At 31.3% G+C, this 25,726-nt stretch overlaps 1 protein-coding gene across 2 annotated transcripts; it reads left to right on the top strand.

Moving 5' to 3' along the window:
• Nucleotides 1-1,401: 1,401 nt before the first annotated feature.
• Nucleotides 1,402-25,499, top strand: LOC134715476 (phosphoacetylglucosamine mutase-like). Of its 2 annotated transcripts, none has more exons than XM_063577670.1 (18): nucleotides 1,402-1,552; nucleotides 3,776-3,846; nucleotides 5,638-5,767; nucleotides 6,978-7,073; nucleotides 7,604-7,677; nucleotides 8,276-8,403; nucleotides 8,898-9,044; nucleotides 9,480-9,522; nucleotides 9,987-10,067; nucleotides 12,197-12,240; nucleotides 12,697-12,810; nucleotides 13,738-13,839; nucleotides 15,044-15,099; nucleotides 15,386-15,449; nucleotides 16,328-16,450; nucleotides 19,253-19,374; nucleotides 21,922-21,973; nucleotides 22,379-25,499. In XM_063577670.1, exons 1-18 carry the CDS (start codon nucleotides 1,452-1,454, stop codon nucleotides 22,457-22,459), a joined length of 1,629 nt encoding a protein of 542 aa, XP_063433740.1. In that variant the 5' UTR covers nucleotides 1,402-1,451; the 3' UTR covers nucleotides 22,460-25,499. The 2 variants fall into 2 exon arrangements, with proteins under 2 accessions (XP_063433740.1, XP_063433741.1); XM_063577671.1 differs by having other exon boundaries at nucleotides 21,922-21,986.
• Nucleotides 25,500-25,726: the final 227 nt, after the last annotated feature.

Below are 25,726 nucleotides of genomic sequence, written 5' to 3'. Positions count from 1 at the left end.
TGGATGAAGAGATTCTTGTGACCAATTTTGTTGTGGGTGAAAAATTTAAAACTTGGGATTCGTTTGAAACAAAACTGAAACAATATCAAGACACAAATTTCATTCAGCTTTACAAACGCAGTTCTAAAAAAATTTATTCATCTATAACAAAGTTTGCTAACTGTGAAGTAAATTACTGTGAACTTCGGTATACATGTATCCACGGAGGACGTAATTTCGTTTCAAAATCAGACGGAGCTCGTCCAAACCAAAGGTAAGTTATTTTGACCTATAAACGAATATCAATGGGTCAAAATATTCATTTCGTTTCATAATTCAAAGTTTGAATTGACACAGACCAAGTCTTCAACTCTTTTTTGCCATCTTTCAACGACATATTTGCTACATCTACATCATTTAAATGCAGAGGGTCTAAGACCCATTACGCATGTAAGTTAAGTCATTCAATATGGTGCTCATTAAAAACATTTTTATATGTGAAATTAAAATCAAATGTTTGTTTTGTGACAAAAAGGGATATCGCAGAATGGAACTGTACAGTATGTGATACTGACGTTCACAGTGCGGCATCACTGGTGTGTGATGGCTGCTTGGAGTTGTTTCACCAAAAATGTGTCGGACTCAGAAATGCTCCAAAAACCACTTACTGGATATGTAGAAAATGTCATTGCAAATAAATAATTAAAGAATTTATATTTGATAATTGTATGTATTGTAAATATAAAATAAATGTCTTTAATTTTTATTATCTAGTACATTTAAATAGACCCATCGTATATTTCGATTTTTTATGTAACAATAACGCTATGTAACCGTAGCCTCAGTAATTATTGTTACATTCGTAATTAATCGGTTCCTTACCCGACTTTGAATTCCGGCATTTAGTCTCCTATGTAACAATAATATTTTTATTATTGTTACATTTCCATGTAACCGTAGCCAGTACCTTTTTTATTTCTAAATATGAAGAATATGTATAAGATAATGGATGTATCTGTTTTCATCAAAGTCAAAGTAAAAATAAACGAAATGAGTTTATTGCAATAATTAATTTTAATTTAAAAAAAATATGTTTTGTTGTCGCTAAATAGTTTCTTGTCGCTTGTTGTCGCTAAAATTATTCTTGTTGTCGCTTCTTGTCGCTTGTTGACGCTTGTTGTCGCTAAAAAAATCTTGTTGTCGCTAACTAGTGAGACCGAGAGGGGAGGCTACTCATGTTTATAAAATAAAAAAACATTTATCAGCTGTTAAGTGCTAATGAACTGTTGACGCAAACTTAATATAAGTTACCAGAATAAAAATAACGTCAATTACTTTAAATTACTTAATAAGAAAGTGAGATATGTTTATTAGCTAAAGGTTTTTACTATTTTCCTAGAAAGAGGGTTTAATAGTATTACCAATGCGCTCCATACCATACAATTTTCCAGGTGAAACTACTTCCTGTTGACATGCAAAACAACATAAAACTAATTTGTGCTGTTTCGAAGTCAAAATTCAGAAAGAAACATAGCAAATTTATACAGTATGGAACTGCTGGATTTAGAACAAAGTAATTTTCTTCGTTAAAATAACTTTTTTTTAAGAAAACAGAAATATAGCACCTACACCCTTAAGTATGGAGTGCCACTAAAACATAAATGTTTATCAAGACCAAATTTGGGGCCCTTGAATATCTGAGTTGAATGTAGGTTGGTTTGTAATGTAATTTATAATGCTGTTAATCAATGGCTTTTTAAAGTAGCCACCTCATCCATTGGTCATTTTGGTCCAATACCCGAAAGTGTATTGGGCAAAAATCACATTTTTGCTTTCAGACGTCTACAACTGGAGTATTGGTCTATGGTTCTCCATGAAATTGAACCATATGGTTGGATCGCTAAAAAAGGAAGGCTTTGATTGATTTTGGTGGTTATGGCTCTTACAATTTAGGTAAAAGAGTCCAAAAACAATAATGTACATATACCTTCAATGCAATGTATTATTAAATTGCTTATTTCTTGAACAGTATCATGCAATGCCAAGAAGGTTTTATTCAAAGTTTAAAATGTTTATTTATATTTTGGATATTGGACCATAATCGGTAAAAAGTCCAATTTCAAGTTTTTCAGTTATTTGACCACATTCGTTAGATCTGTGTCAGAAAACAACCTACAACAAAAAAGAAGATGCCAATGAGACAACTCTCCATAAGAGACCAAAATGACACTGAAATTAACAACAACAGGTCACAGTAAGGCCATCAAGTTCAACAATGAGCAAAGCCCATACTGCATAGTCGGCTATAAAAGGCCCCGAATTGACAGGGTAAAACAATTAAAACGAGAAAACTTATGGCCTTATTTATTTTGATGAAATAAAGAAAAACAAATATGATACACATAAACTAACCACAACCATTGAATTACAGGCTCCTGACTTTGGACAGACACATACATACATAATGTGGCGGGGTTAAAAAAGTAGGTGGGATACCAACCCTCCCCTAACCTGGGACAGTCGTAAAACAGTACAAAATAAGAACAAACTATAAAAATCTGTTGAAAAAGGCTTAATGCATCAAATTAACAAAAATACAAGTGGACGTGGCCGTGTACTTGTACATGATACATCCCAACAACAAAAAGACACTAGGAACAGATCTTAGAGTACTCGTAGTTAACTGACAGCTACAATGTACATTTTTGTAGGTCAAAGCCTCTAGCAACTAATAAAAAATCATGCACCTAAGACTGTATGCTGTGTCAAATATTTAATCACAATCCAAATTCAGAGCTGTATCAAGCTTGACATCTTCGCTCTAGCCAAGGGTTACGATCCACTCCCGCTCTCTTTACCCTTGGCTGATTGAGCCAACATTTGTGATAACAATGTTGCGCCATCTATTGGAAGATAAAAATCACGCCAATTCCAAATACATTAGTCTTGACCAGTGGTAGCACTTGAACTCTTCAATTTGGAGGTAAAAACATGGTAGCTTCTAGATTTTACACACTTGGTAAAGCTGGAAATGAAAGCATACTTCAACATTCATGCATTTGTGCATGAAACATACACAGGTACTTCTATTTGTTGATTAAAAACATTCAAGTTTTCACTAAATATAGCCGTATGTTTAGGGATGTAAAGGCTTGTTGCACAAAAAACATGTGGCAATTGTTTACAAACACTTTCTGTATTTACACGTCATCATGTTATAGGTGCATTTTGATTGGATGCAGCGAGTTTTGACTGCAACCAATAACAATCCTTACCTTGTGTCTCTGAAATTTTATCTCCATCCGCCAAGGGTGAAGAGAGCGGGAGTGGATCGTAACCCTTGGCTAGCGAAGATGCAAGCTTGAATGTAAAAATGTAGTGTCCATACTTGCCCCAACTGCTCATGGTTCAACCTCTGTGGTGTATCAAGCTGTACCCAGTGGAATATTTTATTTTCGAATGACATATTTCTTCCTAATGATTAAATGAAAATTTTAATTCAACTCTGTCAACAATGCAATATATAAAAGTTCAAAAAATTTTAGATGAAATATAATCAATTTTGTAATTGTTTTATATGAAAGCAACACTTTTAAAATTTCATCCATCTGATGCTTTCCTAGATTTACTCTGTCATCATCAGAAATGCTCAAAGCAGTAAATTTTGAAACACAATGGCATGTAGTTTAAACAACGAAATAGTCGAGGAGCTATATGATCAAAAGGGCATAAACAAATCGCCAAATACAGTGATTTACACTTTATTCATTTAATAAACTTTGTTTTATTTTATCAGAGGTGAAGATCTGGAACATGTATTGTTCAGAATGGGAGTGCTGGCTGTTTTGCGGTCTAAATTTAAGAAAGGTAAACTATTCTTTTATAAACAAGAGTGCACATGCTGAAATGTCTCGCCTTCTTTACTGATCATTGATATTATGTTGATAGTCCCAAATGTAAAGCTTTATTACAGCTGTCACATAAACTTAACATTAACCAAGAAAACTAAAGTAACCAATGAATCATGAAAATAAGGTCATGGTCAGATGAACCATGCCAGGCAGACATGTACAGCTAACAATTCATCCATACAACAAATATAGTTGACCTATTGCTTAATGTTTAAGAAAAACAGACCAAAACACAAAAACTTAACACTCAGCAATGAATCCTGTAAATGAGGACAAGGTCAAATAAAACCTGAGCGACTGACATATTGATCATAAAATATTTCCATACACCAAATATAGTTGACCTATTAATACTGCATATAGTATTCGAAAACAAGACCATACCGTATTTGGCCATGTATAGTCCGCACTTTTTTCCTTAAATATGTAGTTTGTACAAGGGGTGCAGACTATACACAACTATAGACGATTTTCAAAATTAATAAAAAAATAATTTTATTTTTTTATTTTTTTAAAATTTCGTTTTTTCTGCATTAACAATGTAAATTGGAGATGTTTATTGTATTTACTTCATTTAATTCTTATTCTTTTATTCTTTTTTAACTTTTCTTTTCAAAATTGATTATTAAAAGTAAAGGTGTGACATCCTGCATAGGTAATCAAGAGAGGTAATTAAGGATTGTGTATGGGTGTGTAGCAATTAAATAATGATGTCAAGTTTTGACAGGTGTTAAATATTATAATCCCAGGCACTAAAACAACATGATCAATGAAAAGATTATATAAGATTAAATAGTTTTAAAATTTTGATTACTGCTAATTAATTTAGATAAATGTTTGATCTCTGTTTTCTTTTGTTCTATAATATTCAATTTATTTCTGTTATATTATATATCAGCTTGGACATACTTAGACAAATGTTGATTTTAAAATGAATCTTTTTATTAATAACTACTTATATAAAATTATTAAATATTAATTACCTGATGAAAAGTTCTACCATTTCATTTTTATGAAATAAATAAAACATAAATTTTTTTTTTATAAAATACATGCAGAATAGGTCTCTTTCAATGGATTTTTACAGTGAACTAGACTTTTACCATAATTTTTTTTGTTTTTTAATTTTTTTTATCACAAAACTTTTTTTCTTGATTTTAAGGGGATGTAAAGGGGGTGCAAACTATACATAAATGCGTACTATACACAGCCGATTACGGTAACTCAAAAACTTAACTAAATTGACCACTGAACCATGAAAATGAGGTAAAGATCGGATGACACCTGCAGCTAGACATCTACACCTTGCAATCATTCTTTACACCAAATAGAGTAGACCTATTGCATATAGTATAAGAAAAACAGACCAAAATACAAATACTTAACTATAACCACCGAACCATTAACATGAGGTCAAGGTCAGATGACAACTGCCAGTTGGACATGTACACCTTAGAGTCCTTGCATACAACAAATATACTAGACCTATTGATCATAGTATCTGAGATATGGACTTGACCACCAAAACTTAAACTTGTTCACTGATCCATGAAATAAGGTTGAAACTGTTTGATGGTCATGAGGACCTTGCAAGGTAGGCACATACCAAATATTATCCTATTACTTATAATAAGAGAGAATTCAACATTACAAGATATCTTAACTTTTTTTTCAAGAAGCAATTGAAAGTTTGAAAGTTCCTTGAAACCTTGATTTTTTAAATTAATGTAAAAACTGTATATTTCAGCTACAATAGGAGCGATGATAACAGCCTCTCACAATCCAGAGGAGGATAATGGAGTTAAGCTTGTTGATCCGATGGGAGAAATGTTAGAATCTTCATGGGAAAGTATTGCTACAAAGTTAGCTAATATTGAGTGAGTATTTAAGAAGCAAATATTGAGCAAGTATTTGAGCAGCAAATACTGAATGAGTATTTGAGAGATGTGTCTAACGGTATTATATCTTAGTGTACTGTGGATTCATTTATTTTTGTGGGTACCAATTTTATTGGATTTTAAAAAAAACTTGCTTTTTTATGGGATAATTGATTTCATAGTTTTGCCAAAGTCTGCAAATAACCTGATACAAATTTGTAATTCATTAAACACTTCATTTTGTGGTTTACCTGTACATACAAAATCCACAAAAAATTAGTAACCAAGGAATAGTAACTAATCCACAGTACCAGAACAGTTTCCTGATCTTTGATTTTGTCCTTTTCCTAATTGTGACATTTTGACTGAGTGTAGTTTTGCATGTTGGTGATGCATGCATAGGAAAAGATACTTTCCTTGTCCTTGAACTTGGTCTCCCTGCTTTTAGAGTACATATGATTCCCTCAGTTTTTGTTTGTTTCTTTGATGTTTTTTTTTATAAAAATTGTGAGGGACAATGTATGAACATCTGCTTGGATAAAACACTGTTGCCTTGATTTAATAATAGAGAAAATAAATAGAGTAAAATCTTAAAGATGGCTGCTGAGTCACTTAATTAATAAGTGTTCACCTTTATAGATCTGAAAATTTTCGGAAATGATTTTTATGTAAATAACTGTGGTGATTGAATGGTAAGGTACTGAAAATATATATATAAATCTAGATCCATTTTTTTTTTTTTTAAACCATGATGAACTTAAAATACATATTTAATTCTGCAAATGCTCTTATCTTAAAGTGTGACTACTTATGGGTAAATATCATTGTTATTAATACATGAAATACATATTTAAATATTGTGAACTCTTGCATGTATGTTTATATTTTGTTTCTTTTTATCATTATTTTGCAGTTAAATAATAATTAGTGTTAAATGTACTTTGTATTTCATGCATTCTTTTATATGGTGCTTAAAATTTAATTTGAATGATTTTTTTTTTCATTTTGAACTTTTCTTTTTCCAACAAGTCAGGTTTTATGTAGTTTTTCAATGAGTTATTTATTAAAGTCTTTCAATGGAGGAGACCTAATGTAGATCTTGAATTTTCTTAAAAGTGAAAATATTTATTCTTAAAAATTTCCAGTTTTCAGTTAACGTTGCCCTTTATAAGATTGACTTATGTATAGTTATATTTTATACTTTTTGTAGTGATGAAGACATTGAAACAGAACTAAATACCATTATGAAACAAGAGAATATAGATGAAAACCAACCTGCAAATGTATTCTTTGCCAGAGATACAAGGTAACTGCTGACATCATACTCATTGATTTAAAACTTCTATTTATTTCAGAGATCTCTGACCCTAAGTTCCTGTCAGGCTACTATTAGCCATAATTGTCAAAATCTCAGGACCTTTTATTAGAGCTCTACATATCAACTTCAACTTTGTAGCAACAAGTGTGGAGCATCACCGGTTTGCCAATTCACTTTTTTTTTATAGGAAATATTAAAAATATTTTGTCAAATGCCAGCAGTGCTGTAAATTGTTGATGATTTATATTGGGATATAACTAAGTTCTTATACATGCATCATTTTCACTTTCTATTTATATTTATAACAGTGTCATAACACTATTATTGTAACCTTACTTTCAAGGAACTGCACTTCACTGTTTGTTTTCATATTTAATATTGTCCTGAAGTTGCCACACTTGAGGGCGAAACTTGTTGACCAGAATAAACTATAACCATGCGGTAATTAATGGTTTTTTTTTCGTCTTTATTATTGTTTTATTGGGATATAATGTGAGCATGATATATTTATGTTTCAGACCCAGTAGTGAGCATTTAGCCAATGCTTTAGAAGAGGGCATCTGTGCAGCTGGGGGAAACTCTCAAAATTTTGGTAAGTAATATAAACTGCATTGCATTATAGGAAAATATTTGCATCAATGATCCATAAATAGTAAATTTACACTTTGTTTACATCCCTACCCCTTTTCTCAGATGGATAATTGACTTTTTGACGATCATATTACCGGTACATTTCCTTCATTTTTTAGACTGTATGGTAAATTTAATTATTTTTTTACAACTGCAGTTGGATACAATATTATTCTTATTCAAATAGTCAAATACAATATTTACAACCTTAAATTATTAAATATGTTTTTGCTTATATCTCTTTACCTAGCTAATCTATGCATCTTTGTAAACTCGTTACAAATGGGGTTGTCCCTAGATATAAAAAATATCCTCTAGTTTCCTCAAAACATATAGCTTACTGGTGGTGCTCCCAAAGTAGGAAGATTCTCTAGTTTCCTTAAAACAAAGCCAACTGGTATTGCTCCTTAGGTACCGTAGGTAGATTCTCTCGTTTCATTAACATATAAACTTAAAACGTGGTTTGCTCTATGGAGACAGATACCCTAGTTTTCTCAACACATGAAGCTAAAATCAACAGCTTTTTATCCAATAAATATGTCTTCCTGTCTCTATTGTAGGACTATTGACAACACCACAGTTACATTATATGGTGAGATGTATCAATACAAACAACAATTATGGACAACCAACAGAAGATGGGTACTTCAAGAAAATAACTACGGCATTCCGAACATTATATAAACAGGTAAAATCAAGCATTCTGAAACATTATATAAACAGATAAACAAAGGTATCTGACTGAAGTGTTAACAGGTAAACTCTAGCATTCAGAACATTATTTAAACAGGTAAACTATAGTATCTGAACAAAGCTTTATCAGGTAAACTAGCAATAAGGGGAATAATTTAAAAAATATATTTAAATAACTTGTAGTTCAGAACATTACATAAACAGGTAACGTAAAGCATTCCCAAAAATTATATAAACAGGCAAGCTATATCAGTTAGAACAAAGAAAGGATTAAACAGGTAAACTCTAACAACTGTCAACAACTGATCAATGTTTGTCCTCACTAAGGGAGACAACTGACAAATTTCAATCCTAAGTTATGATGATAACTGATTAATTTGGTTGATTTCTTTCTACATTTAAGAACAAGACATATGTTCAATTTCTATGCTAAATAATCATCAAAATAATTTTAAAAAACCCAGCATATTGTTTAAAATATTTTGACAGGAAAATAAGAATTATAAAGCTAGTTTGGTAATAGATGCAGCCAATGGCATAGGTGCAATTCAAGCCAAACTTCTCAATACACATATAAAAGATCTAATACAAATTGAGCTGAAAAATGATGGAACTTCAGGAAGACTTAACCATGGCGTAAGTAATAGTTAACTATCTTTGTAAAAACCTCTGACGTGTTCAAATAATTCACATAACTTTCTCGATGATAACATGAAAACATATGTACCATTATTTTCCCACTTTGAGAGTGATAAAAGCTTGTGCATCCATTCTTTATTATTCAACTTCTGTAGTGAGGAAGGATTTGATATTTGTTTTAGCACTAAATGTTAAGTAGCGAAGAAACAATATTGAAATAGGTAATTAGTTTGGGGTCGGGGGGTGGCAGCATTTATCAACTCAAATAATTAAAATATATCTAGGTCTAATTTTATCATTGTAAACCTTGATGTTCAACAGATTTTGTTAACACAAAATTGCACAAAATATCACTTTTTTACTATATTTGGTAAATAAAGATAATTGGAAGGGTTCTAGCATTTATATTAAGATTTTTGTTTCATACTTTAGTGTGGTGCAGATTATGTGAAAGTCCAACAGAAATCACCTCAAGGTAATTAACCTTAATCCATCATATAAATGAATAAAGTTATTTATCTCAAATAAACAATTAGAATAATTAATTTCATGTCTGTGGTACAAGTTGATTGATTTAAGCATCAGAATAAATCATTTTCCATGCCTTCATTTTAGAAATGAGCAAATAATGTGTCTAGCAATAATCTATAAAGCAATTTTTATATTATAATCAGTAATTATAACATTGAAGTTCTTACACCTATCTTACATGTAGTTAGAAATAGGTCAGTGATGAATCCAGAAATTTTCATAACTGGTGGCCCACTGACTGAATTAGAGGGGGCCTGCTCTACTCATACTTCGGTGATTCCCGATATAATCAACCAAATGTTTGTCCCCTTAAATCTACCTCTGTAAGTTATTTTAAAAATAAGGCTGCAAACACTTTTATGAAATAATTCTTCATAGAATCAATACTAATGCGTTCATCTATTTCAGGTATAGACATGAAACCAGGAACCAGACATTTATCATTTGACGGAGATGCTGATAGAATTGTTTATTATTTTGCAGACAAAGGTAAAGGTTTAGTATGTCAATATTAATTATATAAAATCAAGGTTTATGGTTAACTAAAAGAGCCTCAAATCTAAAGCAGACATTTGCCGAAGTAAAAACTAAATTAAGAAAATATCCATCATGAAATTCAGAAATTGTACCAATATCTTACAGCATTTAAAATTTACTTTTATACGATTATGATACCAATTCATCCCATTTTGGAAGACCTTTAAACAATTGTCAAGATGAAGAACAGTGATTTTAATTAAATTATTTTTGGGTAGGTCTCAGGAGTTGCAGCTTATAGACTGGTGATGTGGGGAGAGGGGTGGGCAGAGAAAAGTGGCTGCCTGTTTTGTATTCAAATCCTGCTACAGTTCAGCAGATCATCATTTTTTATACGACCGCAAATTTTGAAAAAAATTTCGTCGTATATTGCTATCACGTTGGCGTCGTCGTCTGCGTCTGCGTCGTCCGAATACTTTTAGTTTTCGCACTCTAACTTTAGTAAAAGTGAATAGAAATCTATGAAATTTTAACACAAGGTTTATGACCATAAAAAGAAGGCTGGTATTGATTTTGGGAGTTTTGGTCCCAACAGTTTAGGAATTAGGGGCCAAAAAAGGGCCCAAATAAGCATTATTCTTGGTTTTCGCACAATAACTTTAGTTAAAGTAAATAGAAATCAATGAAATTTAAACACAATGTTTATGACCACAAAAGGAAGGTTGGTATTGATTTTGGGAGTTTTGGTCCCAACAGTTAAGGAAAAAGGGGCCCAAAGGGTCCAAAATTAAACTTTGTTTGATTTCATCAAAATTGAATAATTGGGGTTCCTTAATATGCCGAATCTAACTGTGTATGTAGGTTCTTAATTTTTGGTCCTGTTTTCAAATTGGTCTACATTAAGGTCCAAAGGGTCCAAAATTAAACTTAGTTTGATTTTAACAAAAATTGAAACCTTGGGGTTCTTTGATATGCTGAATCTAAAAATGTACTTAGATTTTTTATTATTGGCCCAGTTTTCAAGTTGGCCCAAATCGAGGTCCAAAATTAAACATTGTTTGATTTCATCAAAAATTGAATAATTGGGGTTCTTTGATATGCCAAATCTAACTGTGTATGTAGATTCTTAATTTTTGGTCCAGTTTTATAATTGGTCTAAATTAAAGTGCAAAGGGTCCAAAATTAAACTAAGTTTGATTTTAACAAAAATTAAATTCTTGGGCCTCTTTGATATGCTGAATCTAAACATGTACTTAGATTTTTGATTATGGGCCCAGTTTTCAAGTTGGTCCAAATCAGGATCTAAAATTATTATATTAAGTATTGTGCAATAGCAAGTCTTTTCAATTGCACAGTATTGTGCAATGGCAAGAAATATCTAATTTCACAATATTGTGAAATTGCAAATTTTTTTTTAATTAAGAGTTATCTTTCTTTGTCCAGCATAGTAAGCAAGAAATATCTGCAAGAATTTTTTTTAATTGGAGTTATCTTTCTTTGTCCAGAATCAACTTAAATCTTTGTTATATACAATATACAATATATATTCACTTTTTACTACCAACTGATAAATTTAAATAATCTTTACCATTCAGTGATAACAAGCAGTTTTTTTACATCTTAATATTTTATGATGTATTTAAATGAGTAGTAATTGTTGCATACTCCATTAGAATATTTTAATTGAAATTAGTTTTGGAATAAGGGAAAGGGGGATGTGATTAAAAAATTGGGTTCAATTTTTCTCATTTGAAATTTCATAAATAAAAAGAAAATTTCTTCAAACATTTTTTTGAGAGGATTAATATTCAACAGCATAGTGAATTGCTCTAAGAGAAAACAAAAATTTTAAGTTCATTTGAATACATTCATTCTGTGTCAGAAACCTATGCTGTGTCAACTATTTAATCACAATCCAAATTTAGAGCGGAATCCAGCTTGAATGTTGTGTCCATACTTGCCCCAACCGTTCAGGGTTCAACCTCTGCGGTCGTATAAAGCTACGCCCTGCGGAGCATCTGGTTTTAATTTCCATTTTACACTGATTCATGTGTTTTAAATATGACGTTTGGGGACACACTGGTTAGATGTAAGCTTAAGGAGACTACATAATGATTCATGATTATTTTTTTTATTTTCAGATAACACATTTCATTTACTTGATGGTGACAAGATTGCCACACTTGTATGTATACATAGATAATATGAAAACATTTTAAAGATGCAAAATTAATATCAAGGCAACTATTGCAATATGTGTTTGCAATAAATGTAGACATCAAAACTTTATCTATTTAGCAGATAAATTTTTTACTCAGGTAAATTAATCAATGAGTGATAGATTTCTCTTAGAAGAAATTTAAAGGTCTGAGTGAATAAACTATACAGAGAACAATACCTGTTGTATTTGTTCAATGGGACAAATGAACTGCCAAAAGTTTAAATGGACAGGTAACTATCAGGTGAATCTGATGTAAGGTATAATTGGGTCGCAATAAAATATGTATCAAGATGCCACACCTGCTAACAGGGTTGCTAACTTGGAACATAAAAGTATTATGAATATTTTTAGGATGTAGATTTATAAAACAAGTGAACTGATTATCTTTCACAACCATTATCAAATTTTGGTGTTTTCTAGGTTGCAGGATATCTAAAGAATCTGATGAGTGAATCAGGATTGACATTAAACTTAGGACTGGTACAGACAGCTTATGCTAATGGTAGCTCTACAGATTATATAACAAATAAACTGGTTAGTTAGTAGTTTTAAAAACCACTTATTTGATGTACACACACAACTGATAAAATACACCTAGAGAGCAACATACAGTCTTCAACAATAGACAGACAGATATCTAATAATCTATACAATACTTTTATTTTTTTTGGGTTATGATTTTTTCGTTGATTGAGTACAAATTGTATATACCGTACATGAAATGTTGATTTTGTGTGTTTGCCAAAATCTGTATTCCTATAGAAAACTGATTCTTTGTTGAACATTGATATTCATAGTTTACCTTTACCCACAAAATTCACAAACATTGGTACCTACTCTTAAGAATGACAATGAATCCTCAGTATGTCAAGCTCTAAATTGTCCCAAGTGTGTCTATGGCAGGTTCCAAATCTATGGCAGATTTCTAATCTATGGCTAATGTGACATTACAAACGCAAAACAAAGCAAATCTATGGCAGATTTTTGTTTTCTCCAACTCTATGGCAGATTTAAGAAGTAGGTATTTTCACAAATGTTTATAGACATGCTCCTGTAGTAGTTCATTTCATCTTATTTGAATCTACCATAGATTTGGAAACAAAAAAATTCCGCCATAGATTAGGAAATGACAAAACTTGACATAGATTAAGATTGTAAAAATCTGCCATAGATTTGAGATGGCTTGACATCACATTTGCCATATATTAGGAATCTGCCATAGATTTGGAACCCACCATAGATTTGAGTCTTACACATTGAAAGAAATTGAATAAAAAAGACAATTTAAGGCTAATAGTAGCATAAAGTATTGAGATTTTATGGTTAAAAAAAAATGTATGAAGCTGTAGTGTTTGAAAAATAGAATGTGATGCTTGTTGGTAAAAGACATCCATCCACATCCTCTTCCTTTGTAGATAAACGTTGCAAATAATGAATTCATTAGGTTTATGTACTTTGTAGCAAGTACCAGTGGCATGTGTACCTACAGGAGTTAAATATCTACACCACAAAGCTTTAGAGTTTGATATTGGTGTTTATTTTGAAGCAAATGGTCATGGCACAGTAAGTAGTTAATTGTTTCCTCGAAATATATATAGAAAGACAATTGGGGTGTTCTTCTTAATTCCCGTTGTTGCAGGAAAAATGAGACACAAAATCTATCACACAACTGGTTAAGATATAATTGTCACCAAACCACAAAGAGTTAAGGAGTGGTTTTAATTGTGAGCCATTTTCTGCATAGAATGAGTCGTCCAAATAATAACTTAAATTATAAGTATCTGTAAATACAAAGTTGTAAACTTTGTTTACAATGTGTTCCAATAGATATAAACAATTTGCACAGCTGAAATATTCACATTCAACGTAGCTTTAATCTAAAATTTACTGAAATACCAAAATGTGGCCTCCAAGCCAAACTGAATGCTATATTTGAAATACTAAAATATCTTTGCTTTAATAGACAACTTTCGAGTTTAATGCATTTCCGTCAAAAAGTTTAGTTTTAGTGAACATCCTTTTTGCGTTAAGGGGTGTCGTCACTTCCGTTCCAATGTTGAGCGAGTGGTTGAAAAATTTTAGCTATCTTGCATGAATTATTCGGCAAATTGAATTATCATAATTGTCTTTTAGCACTGCTGTCATTAGGGAATTGTGATTAAGTACTTACAGAACAAATATTATTTCTAGTTTATCCTGCACAATGATGATCTCTAAGACGCTTGATGAACTTTTATAGTGCAGGGATACAGGCAATCCCTGTATTTGGTAAATGACGTCATAAAGGCGCGCATAATTGACGATTTTTTTCTGGTGACAGACAAACTTGAAGGTGGTCTATTGAAACATTGGAGCAAAATATATGGAATGCATATATCCTGTAACACCTTTTACAGAGTAGTATTCATTTCAAATTTATTGACAACAAATTAATCTGTAATGTATCATTAATATATGCCAGTTTCAAAAATGACAAAAACTTCACATGCACCAGTTTCCATAGGAACTTCATGAAATTCTCTGAAATTTAGTATCAAGCTATAATGTGGATCACATTTTCACATCCATACCTCATTATATTGCTGTTTACCATGGATTGAACAGTAGGGGGATTATAATAAGAAGTGATCATTAGCTCAAAGTATGTCTTTTTCATGTTAATCTGTTGTTTTCTTGTATTACAAAGAAGTCATAAAGTGAACCATTTTTTTATACTTTATTTTTTCAATACAAAGGAAAACAAAGGCTCAATTTTTTTTCTTTACAGGTACTGTTCAGTGATAAAGCTAATCAGATAATCAGTAATGCTACCAAAGAAACAAGGTAACAATTAGTCAGGATTCGAGACAACATAACTTTGTTTAGGGGGCTGTTGATGCCAAAATACTTTGTTTTATATCTGATCAAAAAGAATTTCTTTGTATACAGAAAAGTTTTATTTATTTGATAACACCTAATGGTATATTTTTCTATCCTGTAAATAAAAGGAAATTTTCTATTAAAGTTTTTAGACTACCCCGGTATTATTAAAAGCCAATAGTAAGAATTATTTATATGTCACCAAAAAAATCTTGTTGAGTTTTTTAATGTGTTACTTTGATTTTGACAGTAAGACAGAAGCACAAAGAAAGTCAGCTTCCTGTCTGTTAACTGTGATAGATCTCATTAATCAGGTAAAATTATAGACAGAACATACTTAAGATTCATTTTACTGCTAATTTCTAAAACTTTGCTTTGATCTTTTATTTAAGGTGGTACCAACACTTTCACTAAAATTATTTACTTTGAGACTTTAATAAAAATATTAATTTTTTTAATTTTTTGAACCAACCGTTTTGTCAGAAAAAATACACTGGTTATATAGCAATATGACAAACACCAATTTTGATCATTGAGAAGCTTCATATTCCTTTTACAACACAATGTAATTAAAACGTTTAGCTGACTTTACAGAGTTATCTCCCTGTAGTGTTAGGTACCACCTTAAAAGCATTTTGCATGTCACACTACTTGAGAAAGAAAATGTATGATGTTGTCATTGACGTTGCCTAGCAAAACAGTTTTACTGTTTGAAATACCCGGTACCTGTAATTATTGCAACAATGTCATCCTTTGATGAGATCATAGATGAGAAACACCCTCTTGTATGAAAAACAATTGATAAAAGAAAGGCGAAAGATACCAGAGGGACAATCAAACTCATAGATCGAAAATAAACTGACAACACCATGGCTAAAAATGAAAAAGACAAACAGACAAATAGTAGTACACATGACACAACATAGAAAACTAAAGACTAAGCAATATGAACCCCATCAAAAACTGGGGGTGATCTCAGGTGCTCTGGAAGGATAAGCAGATTCTGCTCCACAAGTGGCACCTGTTATGTTGCACATATTATTACAAACCCAGTAAATAGTCTTATTTGGAAGGTCACATTCATGAAAGGGGAATGGGACTGTAGTAACAACATATGGAACATATCCGATAATATCCATAAGTTTTGCCAAAGAAGTAATTTTCCAATTACATGTGATATCTTATAATTCAGACAGTAGGGGATGCAATCTCTGACATGTTGCTGGTAGAACTTGTTCTATCTACACAAGGCTGGGATGCAGAACAATGGAACCAAGCTTACATTGATCTACCTAACAGACAACTTAAGGTCAAGGTAAGGGTACTGTATAGTAAAACCAAGATTATACTAACTGTGAAAGTATTTTACTTCGTAGGTATCAATTTTCGTGGTTTGAGCGACATTTACATGTTCGTGGGTTTTTTAATTCGTGGATTTTTAGTTTTTAAAAAAAAATGAAAAATTGAAGACATTAGAAATGACAGTTACAAATTGTCTGGATTGTAGGAAATTGTAAAGTAAACATTGACCCTTGTAAATCGTAGTGATCACACTAATTAACCCCAGATAAAGTGAGCAACAGATTATAGACCATCAGAGGTGTTCATTAGGCCATAAACATGTCACCTAAAGAAAACAGTTACATAAACAAATGCTATAAAGGTATCTTGAATTGTAAAATATTTCTTATCAAAATGAAATCATTATTATTTCCCATACATCTTAGAATAATGAGGATACAAATGAACACTACATCATAGCATATCAATTCTGGAAATCTGACTTTCATCAAAAATATTTTTTATGAGAACGAAAAGATCAAAAGTTGTACAGTTAACGTTATTATAGATTAAATGGGTATAATCCTGCCTGCAGTTGTAGTTCATAGTGCGTTTGCCTTGTGACTATTATTATAGTATTCTCAGATTTGGCGATATTCAATATATTCTCTGGATTATATCAGTAGTCAAACCTACATGGGGATCTTTTCATGTCTTGATTTTGACAATGGTTGTTTTATTTTGTTGGACACTAAAAACCATGAAAATTGGTTCCCCACGAATAAAAGTACTTTCACAGTAATTACCTAACATATAACTTGAAATCTAGGTTAGCCGGGTTCTACCCAGTATTTAATACAGCACAGTGGTAGTTTTCCTAAAATTAAAGCTCAGCATTTATTACACATCAATCTGTTCAGAAAGTACCAAGGAAGAGAAAAATGAAAACTTAGTTGTAGCTATAATAGTCTACCATCCCAGAGAACTCATGGTCAAGAAATGGACATTCAGTCTTTGTCAGTCCTTGTCAGTCTCTAGTTCAGCCATAATATCATAATATTTCTGTTTTTTTTTTAAAAGAACAAGATAAGTTAATTGATATTTAAAAAAATTTAAAAAAAATTGAAAGATCATGAACAAATTATATATGTTACAGACATTTTCTAAATTTAGGCATTTTGTATAATGCCTGAAAATTTTAGACATTCTCTAAAATGCCTGCAAGATTCAGTCATTATACATAATGACTAATTTTTCTAGGCATTTTACAAAATGTCTGAAATTATTTTAACGAATGAAATATAAAAAATAAAAACAATTGAAAGCTTTGAACACTTAAACAGTTATATTTATGATAATAATTACTGAATCAAATTATTGTCGAGTTTTAAGGGTTTTAATAATCAAGAAGAAATTTTACCGAAATTATTCCAAAAAACTTAACAATTATTTATCATGTCTCAAATGTTTGGATGACAGAACTGTTACCAGTATTTGCCCTGAATTTTTGTAAGTACATAATTATTTTGCGTAAAATCTGGTTTTAAACCAAATTTGAAGAAACCGGAATCATCACACATTTAGCTCTTTCATTACCTTTACTGACAAAACACTTAACGTTCGACAGCATTGTGTTTTGCAATAAGCTATTGTCAATTGATCCCTCATGGAGTAATTGCCCTTTGTAGTAAATTTTAAATTAAAAATAAATTTAATCTTTAGCACAAATAAATTCAAACCTAGCCACAATTTGCAATAGGCTATCTTGATTGAAAAATATATACGATGACACTACCAACCATATCTTTGTATCACATCAAAACACAGCCTTGTATGGCAAAACCCATATTGTAGAGGGAAATTTGTTTCGATGTGGGGGTATAAATATTAAAAGGACTTAAAATACTCATTATTTCTGAATTGGAATATTAAACATGTGAAATATTTTCATATGTTAGCAAAATGCAATACTTTCTTCACGTTTAGAATTCATACAATTTTTTTTTATTGATAGCTGTTCTGCAGGTGGAGTTCTCTGTCCCTATCAATAATAATTCCATTTCAATTGCAAGCAGCAGTTGAAATGTCCGTCCTTTATCCGGGTCAATCGCCTTCAGAAATAACCCATATGAATTATAATCAAATTGTTCAAGTCTGTAAATGCATGACATATTTGCTAATGAAAGCAAACAGTTTATTAAAAAAAAAATTCTCTGCTTCATACATTTCATTTTAATTTACGGTTTTGAATCCAGATTTTCTTAAATTTCTATTGTAAATTTTGTTCTATTGATAGAACAATATGTCCTTCTGCCATTTTAACAAAATAATCACAAATTCACTACTGGTATATGAAAAACAGAGTGAGAATGTACTTTATAAAGTTTCACTAAAAAGTACACATCATATGACATACAAACCTTCCTAGCTGGTTTTTGGAAAATGAACTAATTCTACCGAACCGTTAGATATTTTCTTTGCAAGATTTTGTGTTTTTGTCCACTTTTGTCAATGATAACCTTCTTCTACAAATTGCCTGAAACTGAACAGGCAATTTGTTTAATTTTGTTTCAAAATTTCAGTCATTTTACATATTTTTTGTCATTTTGTATAATGCATGTCAAGGTTAGGCATTTCATAAATTGCCTGAAAATTCAGTCATTTTACAAAATGCCTAAATTTAGAAAATGCCTGTAACATATATATTAAATAAAAATAAATAAGAGTATAATTATCATAGATACCAGAATTAAAATTTGGATGTGTTTTGTCAGTTCAGGTGGAATAGAAAGTTGACCCCACAAACATGGAATCTAGATATGTATTTCCATTCTAGGTAAAAGACAGATCTGTAATACAGACTACTGATGCAGAGAGGAAAACAACAGCTCCTGTTGGTCTTCAGGAGGCCATTGATAAACTGGTGTCTGGATACTTGAAGGGTAGATCATTTGTAAGGTAAAAAATCATATATTTATTTGGTTTTTTTTTAAAAAAAGAATATACAATGTACATGTAGGAAGAAGCTCCTCAAACATATCTAACATTATTGTAAGATATATATCATGAGAAACCCATTATATACATTTGCTCATCAATTTTATCACATATTATGTAGTTTGTAAGACATATATCATGTATATCATTAGAAACCCATTATATAAATTTGCTCATCAATTTTATCACATATTATGTAGTTTGTAAGACATATACATGTATCATGTATATCATTAGAAACCCATTATATACAATTGCTCATAAATTTTATCACATATTATGTAGTTTGTAAGACATATATCATTTGAATAAAATTGAGAATGGAAATGGGGAATGTGTCAAAGAGACAACAACCCGACCAAATAAAAAACAACAGCAGAAGGTCACCAACAGGTCTTCAATGTAGCGAGAAATTCCCGCACCCGGAGGCGTCCTTCAGCTGGCCCTTAAACAAATATATACTAGTTCAGTGATAATGAACGCCATACTAATTTCCAAATTGTACACAAGAAACTAATATAATAATAATACAAGACTAACAAAGGCCAGAGGCTCCTGACTTGGGACAGGCGCAAAAATGCGGCGGGGTTAAACATGTTTGTGAGATCTCAACCCTCCCCCTATACCTCTAACCAATGTAGAAAAATAAACGCATAACAATACGCACATTAAAATTCAGTTCAAGAGAAGTCCGAGTCTGATGTCAAAAGATGTAACCAAAGAAAATAAACAAAATGACAATAATACATAAATAACAACAGACTACTAGCATCTAACTGACATGCCAGCTCCTGACTTCAATTAAACTGACTGAAAGATTATGATTTCATCATACAATCCTTCCCGTTAGGGGTTTAGTATCATACCATCATAGCATATATGAGAAGAACATAACCCGTGTCATGCCAACAACTGTTTTTAGAATAAATGTCTTTAGTTCCGACGCAAAGACCTTATCAGTGACTCAAGATTAACGCCAAAATATGCAATCTTTAATGACTTGACAACAGTATCTTAATTATATCCCTTCTTAATCAGTCTATTTAAAGGTTTTGTAAGTTTCTGAGGTGAATACTGACACCTTTGTGCTTTATAAAGAATATTTCCATAAAAAATTGGATGTGAAATACCTGAATGTATAAAAAGTCTGCATGTTGAGCTATATTTACGAATGATGTCTTTATACCGATGATAAAATTTAGTAAAAGTTTTGACTAGTTTGTGATATCGAAAACCCTGGTGTATTAATTTTTCAGTAATACATAAATTTCTCTCGTTAAAATCTAAAACATTGTTACAAACACGAGCGAATCGTACAAGTTGAGATATATAAACACCGTAAGATGGTGACAAGGGAACGTCACCATCTAAAAACGGATAATTAACGATAGGAAATGAAAAATCATCCCTTTTATCATAAATTTTAGTATTCAGCTTTCCGTTAGTGATATAGATATCAAGATCGAGGAAAGGGCAGTGGTCATTATTAGTATTAGCTTTATTTAAAGTAAGTTCAGCAGGATAAATTTCATTAATATACATACTGAAGTCGTCATTATTGAGAGCCAAAATATCATCCAAATATCTAAAAGTATTATTAAATTTGTTTATCAGATGTTGTTTTGATGGGTCTTTGCTTATTTTTGTCATAAATTGTAACTCATAACAATACAAAAAGAGGTCCGCAATAAGTGGTGCACAGTTAGTCCCCATTGGAATTCTGATAATCTGACGATATACGGAATCCCCAAAGCAAACAAAAATGTTATCTAGTAAAAATTCAAGGGCATATATAGTATCAAAGCATGTCCAATTAACATAGTTTTTTTGTTTATTGCTACTAAAAAATGACCTAAAAGAGTTTGAACATATATATTCACATTCTGATTTTTTGAATGCCCATTTAATTAGGTGTGTGAATTTTTTCTTAATGAGAATGTGAGGCAATGTGGTATACAGGGTAGAAAAATCAAAACTTTGAACAGATTCAAAATCACCAATATGAGCATGCAATTTATCAAGTACTTCCAACGAGTTCTTGACACTCCAAAAGTAATTTATTCCACTATTTGGAAATCTGCTATACAAATTTGCTCATCAATTATATCTCATGTTATGTTATTTGTGAGATATATTTCATTAATAATTTTGTCAATCTAATATTATTATCTTTAATGATAATGGTCCTTTCTTTTCTATTACATTTCATAATTTAAAGAAATAAGATATATAACAAGTAGGAATTCTGTTTAATGATTGTGACAAATGATTGTGAAAAAGTTATTTGTTGAAATTCAGCTCATTTATTGCAAGTACTTCAATGAATATATGTTTATTGTACATGTTTAATAAAAAAAACAGCAATTACAAATTTTTGCTTACATTTTGAGTATCTAATTGGCTGGAGACTTACTGCACTTTTCATTTAGAATTACTTACCTAGACAATTTTCTGTGTCCACTCCTTTTTAAATCACAATGATAGTAAACTATAAAACTTAATTTTCAGACCTTCAGGAACCGAGGATATTGTAAGAGTTTATGCTGAAGCTGATACCAGAGTGAGTTATGCTGGTACAAATTTAAGTAAAATTTAAGAATAAACATCTAAAATATTGTTGAGCTGTGCACCTAAAGTATTCTTTTTGAAAGATTTCAGTAGATGACAAATTTTACAATACCAATACACCAGTTCCAATGGTTTTACAACCTTGGACACACCAAAAGATTGGAAAACCTTCTTTTATTATCTTTAATGTCTAATGTTTCCTGTTGTGATGCAAAATTTTAGAGGGAAACTTTCTATTTCTTTCAATGGTAGACAAACTCCAAAGCTTATAAAAAATAAATCATGCATAGGGCGAAATAACGTTCAGTGTGAAAGTTTTCTGTCATATGATGTATTGTTTTGCAACCCTGAAAAACATTTTGAACTTTGATTTTTCTAATGTACATTTGTTTTGTAGGCGAATGCTGATAAGTTGGCAGCAGAAGTGGGAGCAGTAGTTTATGACCTTGCTGGAGGACAAGGGAAGCGACCATTGTGATTTACAGTTATGACTGGTTTTCAGTCAGAAACTACTTAATATATTACTAGTCTCATTAATCAAGAAACAATAATGTGGTCAGGTGAAGGTGATTTGTTGGGAATACAAATTGATAGTAGGCAGCTTATTTATGCTTGTTTAAGGTTGTTTTTAGTGGAGTTATTGGATGTAGTTGTAATATCAATGATTACGCATGTAGTCTTATAAAACTTTTTCTCATAAAGTTTTCATTGTATTGATGGTGCAAAGTCTGACATATGCAGTTTATTTTTTAGACTTCTTAGTTAATGTTCTATACTAAGCTTTCTTATAAAGGGCCTAACTGAATACATTTATGATACTTGATACTGTAAATTCAGAAATTTTTGCTTGCATTTATTCCTGCTATTAATGATCATTGGATAAAAAGTGTGAAAACTAATTGCTGAGATTTCAGAAAATGATGCATGCAAATTATCCTTTCAAATTATCAAATGCAAGCTTTTGGAATTGCTGAACCTATCCTTCTGTGCAATTTTCACAATAATCATCTGACACAAAAAAATATGAATTTACAGTAAACAATTGATAAATGTAACATGTACCTTGTTGAATCAACATCCAAACATCTTTGTAAGTGCTAAATGTGAAAATAAAGTATTCACGAAAATAAGTACAATTAAGGAATAACAGTACTGTAGTTGAAGAGTTGCCACCGTCAATTGTAAATTTGACGGTCGCAAATGCAGTTTTACTGGCGACGCGTAGCGGAGACAGTAAAACGGAGATTTGCGACCGTCAAATCAAAATTGACGGTGGCAACTCTTCAACTACAGTACTGTTATTCCGATTCTAATGCATTTCAAAATGAAATAATACGATAAAACTTGGAAAAATGTCTAAATTTGACAAATAAAAAAAAATCCGCGAAACTTTATGAATGATTTTGGCGCAAAGACATCATGGGTAAACGTGACGTCATACAAATGAAAACTTACAAACTGGAGGTTATTACGTTACCTGTACGCTTCAAATTCGGATAAAATAACATTAAAACGGCAAATTCGAGGTAGGTGTTGTTTTATTTTCGATTATATAGTAGTAATCGAACATTTGTTGATTCAATTATTTCAAAATGGTTGTCCCTCCTTAGTTACGCCTGGTCAACTGTGGATTTGACGGCAACTTTTAGCCAATGAAAAAAATTGTTACATACAAATTGCATTAGAATATGCAATTGTTGTCGCTGGACCATTTTTCTCACAAAGACGCACTCTTCCTGGGGTTATACACTCTGGTTATCACTCATTTCTATTGACAATCAATTCTATTTTTTTATTCCTGTTTTTTATTATTAATATTTTTAACTCGTGCAAAATGTCTTTTCTACACTGAACCACTTGCTATAAAAGTATTGAACTTATTTCTCATAAGCTGTTTATAAGAAATTATTTAACTGTATACAAATCTTTTACCATTAAATTGGGATATATGTGACTAAAAAAACAATTAAATCTTTTAAAAGAATAAGGAATAAATGAGCACTCAGGTAATCCCACATACAAAAACATATCATTTGACAAGGATGAGATTTTGGCAAATCATAAGTCCTTCATGGCTTCAATGAACATTGCATTGAACAACAAATCGGAGGACCTTCCTTGTTTGTATTGGATACCTAAACTTCACAAAATTCCGTACAAACAACGGTACATTGCCGGCTCATCTGCATGTTCCACTAAAGAATTGTCCATCAGATTGACTAAAATTCTGTCCACAGTGAAAGAGGGTCTTCAGAAATACTGTGAAACTGTTTACTCGCGTAGTGGTATTAACCATATGTGGATTTTTAAAAACTCTGAAGAACTTCTGGATAATTTTAAATCTCGGTCTTTTTCTGAAATTTATATATATATAGTTCTATCCAAATTTTTTATTTTTCAACCTTGTATACCACCATTCCCCATGTGAAATTGAAAAAACATTTAAAAGAAATAATCCACAATGCTTTTCATCATAAAAATGGTAGCATACGCTATAAATTTATCACTTTGGGATACCATAAGGCATATTTTGTTAATAGTGATCAAAAGGGTAAAACATGCTACACAGAGGAACAAGTGATCAGTATGCTGGAGTTTCTTATTGACAACATATTTGTTGAATTTGGAGTAAGACTTTTTCAACAAATTGTCAGCATTTCTATATTGAACTGTGTGCCTCTCCTTGCCGACCTCTTCTTATTTTCATATGAATCTGAGTTCCTTCAGACACTTGTCAAAAACAAGAAGATCAAAGAAGCCCGGTTATTTAATTTCACTATATTGATGATGTTCTTTCCATTAACAATCTGAACTTTTCTGATTGGGTTCCATTAATATATCCACCAGAACTAGAAATTAAAGAAACAACAGACACGGCTTCCTCCGCCTCATTTTTAGACTTATACCTCTATTTGACATACACAGTCATCTCAGTACCAGAATCTATGACAAACGAGATGATTTTAATTTTGAAATTATCAATTTCCCCCACCTAGCAATATACCAACTTCACCTGCATATGGTATATACATTTCCCAACTTATTCGGTATTCAAGAGCTTGCAGCTCCTACTCAAACTTTGTAAAACATCACCAGTGTCTGAGCAGAAAGTTGATGAACCAGGGGTATGTCAAAGAACGTCTCGCCTTTTTCTAAAAAGTTCATCGGAAGGTACCAAGAACTTGTTGATTAATATTCCGTATCAACTTCACAAATAATACACGATGTTCTTGAAGTATAGATTTTGCGTACTGACGTTGTTTACCACATCAAGAAACACACTTTTAGGATCATTGAATTGTCTCCTTAAACTCATATTAGTACACTGTATCATCATTGAATGTATTAAATTGTATAGAGGTATTGTTAAGAAATCCTATTGATGTTGTGCCATGATTAACTTATGCAATTTGTTTGACAAAATTGTTTTGAATTAAATTGTTAATGTACAATGTATATGTATTGGAATGGGAACTAATTTATTTTTATAATAAATAAATACAATATTAATTACTTAATTAAGCTTTTGAATCATTCTTGATTATTTTTATTTTCCATCTAATTTGAGTCAAATCGGTGAACATGAATTGCTCAGTGTTAAGTTTTTGTGTTTTGGTCTGTTTTTTCTTAATTTATAAGCAATAGGTCAACTTTATTTGTTGTATGGAAGAATTGTTAGCTTTACATGTCTGCCTGGCATGGTCATCTGACCTTGACCTCATTTTCATGGTTCATTGGTCAATGC

This window comes from Mytilus trossulus, chromosome 4 (assembly GCF_036588685.1).
Source record: "Mytilus trossulus isolate FHL-02 chromosome 4, PNRI_Mtr1.1.1.hap1, whole genome shotgun sequence".
Taxonomy (NCBI): domain Eukaryota; kingdom Metazoa; phylum Mollusca; class Bivalvia; order Mytilida; family Mytilidae; genus Mytilus; species Mytilus trossulus.
This window is presented reverse-complemented; position numbering and strand designations above follow the sequence as displayed.

Excerpts from the sequence above, each read along its gene's own strand:
- LOC134715476 (XM_063577670.1), top strand. The coding sequence starts at position 1,452 with ATGCAAAACAACATAAAACTAATTTGTGCTGTTTCGAAGTCAAAATTC. Across the intron at positions 9,045-9,479 it reads CAGGAAGACTTAACCATGGC|TGTGGTGCAGATTATGTGAA; the intron begins GTAAGTAATAGT and ends TTCATACTTTAG. Across the intron at positions 15,450-16,327 it reads TGATAGATCTCATTAATCAG|ACAGTAGGGGATGCAATCTC; the intron begins GTAAAATTATAG and ends CTTATAATTCAG.